This window comes from Lycium ferocissimum, chromosome 10 (assembly GCF_029784015.1).
Source record: "Lycium ferocissimum isolate CSIRO_LF1 chromosome 10, AGI_CSIRO_Lferr_CH_V1, whole genome shotgun sequence".
NCBI lineage: Eukaryota > Viridiplantae > Streptophyta > Magnoliopsida > Solanales > Solanaceae > Lycium > Lycium ferocissimum.
Window position 1 is genome coordinate 8,690,492 of NC_081351.1, and position 11,186 is coordinate 8,701,677.

An 11,186-nucleotide genomic window follows, 5' to 3' on the forward strand; every position below is an offset into this window, starting at 1 on the left:
TCCGCCATACACCACCCAATTGCCTTTTTGTACTTGTTCAAGATCGCCAACAACTTTTCTCTTTGTTCTTCCGTCAACCGGGTAGAAATTATCACGAGCAAAGTGTTGTTTGGTCCAAGGAATTTATACCTCAAATGTGAAGGAAGAGGCTTGAGTTCCAAGGAAGGAGGCTCAATGATAGAGGGCTTTGTGGGAGGCGTTTCGATTTTCTAGATCAACATCAAGCTTTTTTGGATCGTAGAAGTATGACCCGAACCCAACCAATGCATTAACCATTTCCTCGAAATTCTTCATCATTTCCCCCATCATAGTTCATCTAGACCACTGACAACATCTCATCTACATGTTCGTACTCAACAGTTGACACCATAGCTCCATCAATTACATCAATAACCGACACTACACTCATGTCCACCGGTTGCTTCATCGATTTGCAAATATGGAAGGTGATCTCTTCATCATTCGTTCTAAATTTTAGTTCACCCCTCTCCACATCTACAAGAGCACGCCCTGTAACCCAAAATGGCCGTCCCAAGATTATGGGCACCTCGAAGTCAACTTCACAATCCAAAATCACAAAGGCGGCTAGAAAAATGAATTGATCAACTCTCACAAACACATCATAAAGAATACCCACCGATTTCTTCACGATTCTATCCGCCATTAGCAACCTCATTGTTATGGTTCGGGGAGTGCCCAAACCCAACTTGTTAAAGATAGCAAACGGCACCAAATTGATGCTCACTCTAAGATCACATAATGCCTTTGCAAATTTGTACGTCCCAATAGTGCAAGGAATGATGAAAACTCTTGGATCTTCCTTCTTTTGAATCAAGGCTTTTGTCATAATAGAACTACAATGACGTGTAACCCCCACTACGTCAAAACTAGAATGTCTCCTCTTGGTCACAAGATCTTTCATGAATTTTGCATACCTAGGCATTTGTTCAAGTGCTTCCACCATAGGGATGTTGATTGAAAGTTCTTTCAATTTCTCGATAAACTTAAGAAACTTACCATCATCCGCTTTCACGTGTACCAATCGCTGAGGAAATGGAGGAGGCTTTCGAACGGGCGGTAAAGCCCTTGGCACTTCCTCTACCGCTTCTTTTCCTTTTGAAGCTTCATTATTTTTGGGTACTTGTTCAATAATAATAGGATTTTCAATACTAGCCCGCTTCTTCTTTTGACTCAGTTCTTCCTTAACAACCATGGGCTTTTTCACAAGTTTCTCATCATCAATAACCAAATTTTCTTTTACCAATTTCTCTCCCCTAATTGTCTTGCCACTCTTAGTAGTGATTGCATGGCATTTATGATCACGATCATTCTTTGGGTTTGCAACCGTATCACTAGGGAGTGTTCCTTTTTTTCTTTGATTGAGAGTAGCCGAGATTTGGCCAAGTTGTGATTCTAATTGCTTGATGGAAGTTGAGTGAGAACCTACAACTTGCCCTAAGCTTTTCATTTCATCTCTTGTTTCTTTACAAAAGGAATCGGTTGACTCCACGTTCTTCAATACTCTTGATAGCATATCCTCTATTTTAGAACTAGCGGGGTCGCTAATGGATGGTTAGCTTGAAATCATTTGGTTCCCCTTGGGTGGGACATAAGGATTTGAGCTCCGGTGGTTGTTATAATTGTTATTGTAACCACCTTGATTATTGTCCCGCCATTGTGAATTCCCTTGCTCTTTGTTCCAACCTTGATTCCGTTGACCTTGCCACCAAGATCCTTGATTGGAACCTTGGTAGTTAGGCCGGGAACCCCCCGCTTGATTGTTTATAAAATCGTCATCTTCATCATAGATTTGGAAGCATTGTTCATCTTGAGGGCCCCCTTCACAAGACCCTACCGCATTAACCCACTTCGTGCTTCCACCCAACATATTCTTCGTGAGAAGATCCATTTGAGTGACCAACTTTTCCATTGTTTCATCTCTCTCTTCCTCCTTCTTAATTGTCTCCCGAGACAACACTATTTTGGAAGGACCTCCTCCAACAAGTTCTGCCTTTCTAGTATGCAAAGCTTCATTGGTCTCAGCTAATTTTTCCAAGAGAGCAGTCATAACATTATAAGAATTATCCATTATAGAACCACCTGCAATATTATTAGCCACTGAGTTCTTGACCGAATCAAGTGACCGATAAAATGTTTGGAGAAGACCCCTATTGGCCAACCCATGCTCTCAACAACTCTTGAATTTCTTTTTAAATCGAGTCCAAGCCTCATGTGGAGCCTCAGTTGGAAGTTGATGAAAGTTGTTGATTTCTTCACGAAGCTACAACATCCGGCATGGTGGAAGAACTTCTTGAGGAAAGTTTGAGTCAATTCCGCCCAAGTAGTGATAGACCCGGCCTGAAGATCATCTAACCATGCAGTGTTCTCCCACATGAGAGAGAATGGGAAAAGCCTCAACTTGACCGTCTCGCTTGAGACGTTCGGATGCACGTTTGTGGTACACACCCTAAGAAAGTTCTTAAGGTGCCTATTCGGGTTATCATTGCCTAGACCTCCGAATAAGCCCTTAGTGTTGAGTAGGTGGAGCATGGTGTTATTTACATGGAAACTTGTGTTCCCTTGGACTGGAGGTGGGCGGATAGCGGCTGCATACCCAGTCTCCTCTACCATGCCATCATTGGAATCAAAGTCCGTCATTTCACCTAAATCAACACAATCAGCAACAAGGAAGTAAGAAGAGAAATAAAGACTAAAAGTAGAGTTTTACACTAATTGGTAAATTTCTAGACCATATTTCCCGGCAACAGCGCCCAAATTACACCTTTTAAAATATGAGTAAGCGGTCGTTGTCAAATATAGAACCCAACAAGGTTGGGTTCGAATCCCACAGAGAATACAATGAAGAAATATACTTACTAAGTGTGACGCTAGACTATTAGTCCATGTATGTTTCTAGGGATGGGGGCATAATAATGATGTGTTTGAAGATTGCTAACTTAATTTATCTCTAATTGTTGTTAAAAAGATAATCTATTGGGTTGTGCTTCCAATGGAAAGTAATGCAATTAGGTATCAATCCAACTCATCTATGTGTCTAGATGTAATTAAACATGGGCTACGTAGATTTATCAAAAGTATCTCGACCAAATTTATGAATGTCATTACTAAGCTTTCTCAAGCCTTATAATGTAGAAAATGTGAATACCCATTTTATTTCAAGTTAGCTTTGCTATCTCTAGCTCAAGCTATTAGATGGGATTTAAAACCCCAAATCCTTGCTATCTAACTCTTTTCCTAACTTTTACTTTCTTTCTCGAGCAAAGCGCAAGTATTTAGGCACAAATAATATTGGTCACTATTAAATGACATTAAAGCTTGAAGAGTTGATAGAAAACACCTTTAACTCACAAATGTAGTTGCAATATAAAGATCCAATCACATAACTAACACATTTAATCCCCACAACCTTAGCTAATCATTTTCATTAAATAAAAGATGAGTATAGTAAATATACATAAAGCTTACAATGAGTTATGAAGAAAAAGACAAAATGTGCAAGATTCCTCTCTTAAAGTCTTCAACAACCAATGATAAATGCTTTTACTACAAGGAGACAAGAACTGAATATTGAATGGCTTTTACAAAGCCCTAGGAGAGTATTTATAACATCCCTAAAACGTGCACCAACTTTGGACTAAAATACCCCTGTGTGCATCGCATGCGAGCTTTGCACCGACCCCCGCAGTGGTGCGTTCTTCATCGAAAAAGTGACAAAGATCTCAAGTGATATGCGTCCCACAGTAACGCTTCCAATTTCCAATTTGTCCAAAGTAACTGTCACCTTTTGCGTACCATCTGCGTCTCGCATGTGTGACCTGCGAACCGCCGGTCATGCTTTCCTTCATCCTTGGTTTTTTTGCTCCATTTTGCGCTGTTATACTCTCTGAACATCTTATCCTACAAAACAACACAAACACAAGAAAAGTAACACCAAAAGTACTTGAAGAGTCACAAAAATCTAGAGAATTAGCATCGAATGTGTTGTAATTTCATGGCACATCAGTGCTCAATTGTGGTTATATTTTAAAATTTCCTGTTATATGATTTATTGTGGCTACAATTGAAATAATCAATTGTTAGTTAGTTATGGTCATGATTGAAATAGCTAATTTCGTGGTTTACATTAATTAATGTTACATTGGCAATTTAAGTTCTTTTACACATTTGGCCGTGTCTTAAAAGATGATTAATGGATTAATTAATTTTAAGTCAGCTATAATTGAAAGTTTTAAATTTTCTTTGCTTCAAATTTGGACCATTTCATAAACTTGCATTTTTTTCCCTCTATATATACACATGTGTATACGGGGTACACACATATATACATGTATACCACGTATACACATGTATATTTGGTCCAAGCCCTCCTTCCCTTAAATTTTCTGCCCAGGCCCAGTCCAACAGTAGCTTACCCGGCCCAATCATGCATATAAGTGTGAATTCAACCCAAACAGACCTCATTTGGTCTAATTTAGGAAAAGGGTATGAAACCCCAGGTAGCCGCCACCATTTTCTCTTTGCTTCGATCAACAAAGGCTAAGAATGGAAACGGATTTATGCGCTTTTGCTTTGCGCAGGTCTTGCATGGCTAAATGCGGTAACGCATAAAATTGAAACCACATCTCTCCACTGTGTTTCAACCAAAACAAGGTAAAACCCGTCCCCTCTTATACTTTTTCTGATTTCACGGTCAAGGAGAGTACAAAATCGATTTGAACTCTTAGTTCCCATTGGTTCATCCAAAACCAAAGGGATTCACTAAGAACCCTTCAAATCCGACCCTTCGTGTAGTTTTTGTTTAAATCGCCACCATCGAGTGTTGATAGGAAGGGATTTTTCTCAAAATTAGTTTAGTCCCACATTGACTAAGTTGGGGTTTCATCTCAATTAGGTGTTCTATACAAAGAACCCCCAATTCACAATACACAGACACAAATCTCAATTCAGAGCAAAAACACCTAATTTAACTAGGGATTTATAAATTTGATGAAATCTTAAACTAATTAGGTTCAAAGTCTAAAATTTATTTTCTTTTTATGGCTGAGCATCGGAGGTGGAGGGACTAAGTTTTCCAAATCCATTTTTGACTAAGGCTGCGCAAAGAAGAGGTAAATACTTGTCCTTTTTTTCTGCTTTCTTATGTTTAATATGTGTATTAAGATAGTTTATGTGTTTATTTTAGTTATGTGTTTAATATGCGCCTGCTGATATTTGTGTCTATTTAGTCTAGTTTGATTTTAGGTTGTAGTTTAGTTTCAGTGTGATATAGTCTAATTAATCTCCCATGGCATCAATCAGTAGCCCCTGTAGACTAATTTGTGTATGTGGAACATATCTAAGGTAGTTTTCCTCTATGTTTATGAAGTTTGAGTGATTTAAATGTGATCTAAATCTTATTTGTCATGCATATATCGACTCACCTACATGATTAACAGGGCAACCATACTTGTTTAGACTACATTTATGCATATAATCACATGCAACAGATCTTTAACCCATTTTTATATCTAGTATGTGTTCACTGTTGGATTTGGGGAGTGACATTGGCTTGTTTAAATGGATTACTTATTTGGATATAAAATTCTGCTGTTGTAAGCCTCGCCAGATCAATCATGCTTATCCAAGTTGTTTGCCTTGAGATGATTTCGCCGTAACTCGGTTTCAATGCTAGGTCCTTATGTCTGCCACCATTTTTACTTCAATCATATGATGGTTCATGTACTCTCTAGTGGTTTTTTATTCCATGATTAAGTGTGTTTAGATTGACATGGACTATCTACAATAAAATGGTTTTTTGAATGAGCATGTATGTTTTTGCTGAAGTTTTTGAGCATGTTATTCAGATCCAGATGGGATTTAGTCAAACATATAGGCTTGAACTCTTGTTATAGAGGTTGTTTAGAATTTGTTTTACACTTAATCATGCTTATTCATGTGGTTATGGATCTGGTTAACATATTTAAGCCTATTATATACCTATCTTAACTGATTCCTATTTGACATGAGTCATAGTTCAGTGCTTTGGTATTTGTTTAGTTATGTACACACTCATTTTATGCTCACTTCAAATGATTTAACACTAGAGTAACTTGGACATGATTTTAAAATGACTCTCTAGCTTGTGTGTACCATTAGTTAACTGTCCCTAGGTTCACTTGGCTCCCCTATTTTTGAATGTGTATATATGTTGTTAGAGGGATTTAGTAAGGATGTTATGATGTTTGAGGAAGGTTAGGCATGCCCCCAAGATCCTATGTTTTTTGTTTATGTTTGAAAGTTGACCTGTATACTATATTGTGATCTCTGCCCTGACTATATGTGTCTTTCAAGTATTTTGACTGATGTGTGTTTTGTTTTGAGTGGTCTTCTATGATTGGGTCTCATGAGGCTCAACCTGCTTTGAATAGATGTTGAATGAATGACATGATTTAGACTTGTTGACTAATTGACTAAGCTGTTTGAGTCTTATACACCTATGAAAGACATGCAATGCCGTTTCACCTTCTTGAATATCACTTTGTGCATAACTTAGAATGTTCATTACCTCCTAAGCTTATTACCCATCCCTCTTTTGTTATTCCTCTCTTGTTTCTTTGTTATTCATTATACTGGATGAAATCATGTTGATACAAATTATGTAAAGAGATGTATTTTACTGCATTCATCTTAGGATAACATGAACATGCTAGTTGAGGCTTGGAACCATAAAATGCCTATTATGCTACTGAACATTAACCAAAACTTGCTAGAGACATGCCATATATGAGAGGATACAGTATGCCATTGCTATACATGTAGAGTGTATTGAAATGCCTTTTTTCAATGAATATGTGGGACAAAAATATATGACAAACCAATCAAGATATATACATGTCATTTGTATTTGGTGCAATATTCTTTTGCTTTACCCTTCCCTTTTTCTTTGTTCTACGCTACTGTTAATGTTGGTATATACAGGATATACAAGATATATACGGCATGTATATACTTCAGTATATATAGGAGGGTATATCATGTATATCGACAAGTGATTCATTGCATTTTTTGTATAAAGCGTTTGCTGTGATGGTTTTTGGGCTTCCTTGCCCTTGGTCGTCTTTCCCTTATCACAAAAATGGGCCTGTCTCCTTTAGTCATTCTCAGATTTGGCTCGTTTCTTTATGACTCTCAAATTTGGGCCTGTTTTTTCCTTAAACCCTTGTCTGTTTTGGGCCTTTGATTTTGTTTATTTCTTTTGCTGAATATAGTGAATACATTTGTACATATATATGTATGTGTCACGACACATTTTGCTTAGGCTATGCGGGCACTTACCTTCCCACTTCGGTAAGCGAACCATCAACCATACAATGATATGAATACACGAAAAAATGAATTTAAATAGCGGAATAGAACAAATACGTAAGTCTCACGATATATCTATATATAAGAAGTAAAAGTGCGGAAGACAATAAACACCCCCAGGGTCTAGTCTGAATAATACAAGAGCTTCTAATGAGAATAGTACAATCTGGAATACTAATACATAATGTCCATGTCTCTGAAATGAAAGTAAGATATAAGATAGGAAAGTCTTCAAGGTCAGCAAATGCCATGCTCACCCTGGAAGCTCAAGAGAAAGCTGAAGTGTCGATCAGCCATGAGTCACAAAAGTGGATCCGACCTAGTACTCTGCATTCATAAAAGAATGCGCAGGTGCCCAAGTACAAACAACAATGCATGCGGTAGGCATCATCGGCCGACTAAGCATAGTTAACACAATTCAGAGACAATATAATAGGAATCGAGTATCCGTCATCACCTATGTAAGCATCTAAACCCGAATATGTCAAGTCTAAGTATATCTGATCCAATCCAATCATCAAGTCATAATGCAATGCAGTGCAATGATGGAATGAATGAAATGTAATGCCATGCAAATGAGGTGTACGCATGTACTCCAGAAAGAAATATCGATGTCTTGGTAGCACAACTCAGCGTGACTCGCGAAGTCTAAGTACCATCCGTCCCGAATCTTGGCCCAACAGACAGACGGGACCTTGGCTAATTGCTCACAGGGGGAGTCTCACCGGTACCACCCTAGGGGACCCGCGGAGTCCATGCACTAACAATAATTCTGAGATATCATCGGAATCGTCCAAGCAATAACGATGCCTGAATAGATCATCGGACATCGGCCATCTCACAATCACTCAATTAAAAGAGTCTGTCGAATATCAGTTTCACACAATCAACGATTCCAGAATTGATCTTCGAACATCGGCATTTTCACAGTGACTCAAATAAAGAGTTTATCAAATAACAGTTTCATACAATCAACGATTCCGGAATTGACCTTCAGACATCGGCTATTTCATAATCACTCAGGTAAAAGAGTTTATCAAATTATCAGTTTACTCAATCAACGATACCGAATCATCACCGGGTATCAGCCATACATCATAAATGTGTGAGAATGTGTGCAATGCGTATATCGATCATTAACAATCAAGTTCAATATCACAAGTACCAACAATGTATCATAGTACAAATACCAATAACGGGTATGTCAATTCTATCTCAATCAAGACAATAACACATATTCCAATATCCACCAACTACTCATGGCATCAAACTATCACAATAGAACAATCATGCACACATAACGGGGTAGCTAGTCCCAACACACAATAGGGCCCAAACTAAGGCAATATCCAACCCGATTTCATACCCGAAGGTTTACATGCTGTCTCCGATATTATAATCTAAGTATGTGCTTCGCTATATAAAGTCTCACCAAAGGTAAGTCATAACCTACCTAGATTACCGAACCGCAACACCAACAAGTCACCCCTTTGTTGTGCCCTTCCGCTAAACCTCGGAACTAAAGTAGTCTAAGCATAATCGAATTCTATATTAGAAATCATGAAGAATAATACTAATATTGCTACTATTTCAATTCGGTCCATTTTAACCCTAGAAATTGGGGAAAATGGGCCCACAAGGGCAAAACGGGAAATTCGCGGGCAAAATACCAAATTGAGTCCTAGGTAATCATAATCCAACCATTAATTGTTGATTTAGCCCAAGGATTAGCCTAATTTCTGATTCAAGTAAAAACCCCCACATTGGGTATGAACCCTAAGTGTCCAAATCTGAAATTCAACGTTAAAAGTGAAAGATATATGACTAATAAGCTTAGATTCATCAAATTTTAGCATAACCATCATCAATTTATCAAACATGACCCTAAGGAAAAGTTTCCCAAAACCCTCCTTCAAATTCCATCTCTAAGGGATTGTTGAAGGGAAGGGGGAAGTCTAAGATGGTTGTGATTAAGGAAGAGTAAAGGATTAGGCAAGGTTTACCTCCAAGAATTTCTCCAAGTTATCTCTAAGAACAGTCTCCTCAAGCCTAAATATCGAGATGCAAAATAATGAGGGTCTAAGACACATTTAATGAAAAATAACTGCCCATCACCGCCACGGCGGTCGAGATACCGCTACAACGTCGCTGCTACGGCGGCTGGGGAACCGCCATAGCGATATGGCCAATATTATACATAGCCACCACTGCGGTCATCACACCACCACAACACCAGAATTCCCCCTTTTTTTTTCTAAGTCTTCAATCGAAATCTCGGGTTATTCCCGAGGCCATCTGCTGGCAACCCGACCACCTAAACCCATACAAAAATATCTTTGCGAGCGTGCTCGTGGTCTCAAAATTTCCAACAGAGGCCTCGTTGACCGAGTCAACTGTTACACCTCGAAAAAATTTCCGTTGATGCACAGTGAGTAGGCTAATGAGGAATACGAAGTATACGATGTTCTAATAAGTAAGAAATGGCATTTGATGATTGTAAATAAGATTTGAAAGACATTCGATGTTAGACGAGAAAGTTGCCAAGAGAAGGCCATGTATGCGATAGGTATCGGAAATGATTTATGAGTAGGAAGTTGATGACAACTTAATGATGTGTTGGGAAGGAGTTATAACGCCCCTTAGGTTGTTAATGAAGTGATAAACAAGTGTGAAGAAGGTTCCATAAGTATTGGAGATCAAACGAGACGACGGGATCGAACTTGGTGTGGCAGTTCCACAGCCAGTTCCACGGCCAAGTTGTGTTCCACGGACCGTGGATGGGTCGTGGAACTGCACGGCCAGAGAGGCAATCGGCTAGTCGTGAACCACGACCAGCTTCATGGACGGCACTGGGTTCCACGGACCGTGGAACAGTCCGTGGAACACCCGACGGACTGAAACGTTTCAAGTCTTTAAATGAGTTTCCAACTTCATTATTTCATTCCCAACATCTCTCCACTTCTCTCTAAGACTTCTAGGGCTTCATAAACATTTCATGAACAAGGATCCAAAGGAAATCAAAGGTGATTATCATCAAACCAAGTGAATCAAAGTAAGAGAAACCATTAAAGTTCATCAAAAGTAAGAAATTCAAGTGAAGGAAAATCTAGGGTTTTGCTAAAGTGAGGTATATGTCACACCCTAATTTCTGTTAGGGCGTGATGGGCACCCGACCCTTATTTAGGGCCGAGCGAACCCGCTGACTCACATATTACTCATAATCACGCTGGCTTTCAAATCATGACACAAACACATAACGGAAGTTTTTGGAAGAATAATATGCTTCTTATCTTTCTCGAATCAAGGAAAATCTGTAATATATAGAAACATATCGAACTTATAATACAATGCGTAATAACACATCGGCTTACATAGCCGCTTACATAACCGACATCTTATACCCACGACGCTGTCTGCAAAGTCTCTAATAGAACTTCAGATGCCATAACATATTGTCCACTCGCAAAGACACTCGAGAGAATGGAGCTCGCCAATCCCATTTGGAACATCTTCTACTAATATCTTGACTCATCCGTGTACACGCGGCATGAAACGCGACCCCGAAGAAAGGGGGTCGGTACGGAATATGTACCGAGTATGTAAAGCATGAAATACAATAAGCGGGATCATATCAAGTAATGAGTATTTAAAATCATAAACTTGCCTTTGAAAAGATTTATCATGCATATCGTAATCACATAATCATCGTGTATACATATAGCGTGTCCCGACCTACAACGAGGACTCGGTGTATAAAATCATCATAAGCATGTACATATAACAGGTCCCGGCCCTCTAATGAGGGACTCGGTAAGTAAAAT

General features: G+C 38.8%; 1 protein-coding gene across 1 annotated transcript; it reads right to left on the bottom strand.

The window, feature by feature from the left end:
• Window positions 1–316: 316 nt before the first annotated feature.
• Window positions 317–1,534, bottom strand: LOC132034581 (uncharacterized). The gene has a single exon (XM_059424976.1). The coding sequence runs from the start codon at window positions 1,532–1,534 to the stop codon at window positions 317–319; it is 1,218 nt and encodes a 405-aa protein (XP_059280959.1).
• Window positions 1,535–11,186: the final 9,652 nt, after the last annotated feature.

Bases quoted from the DNA above. Each gene is read 5' to 3' on its own strand.
- LOC132034581 (XM_059424976.1), bottom strand. From the start codon at position 1,534: ATGCTATCAAGAGTATTGAAGAACGTGGAGTCAACCGATTCCTTTTGT.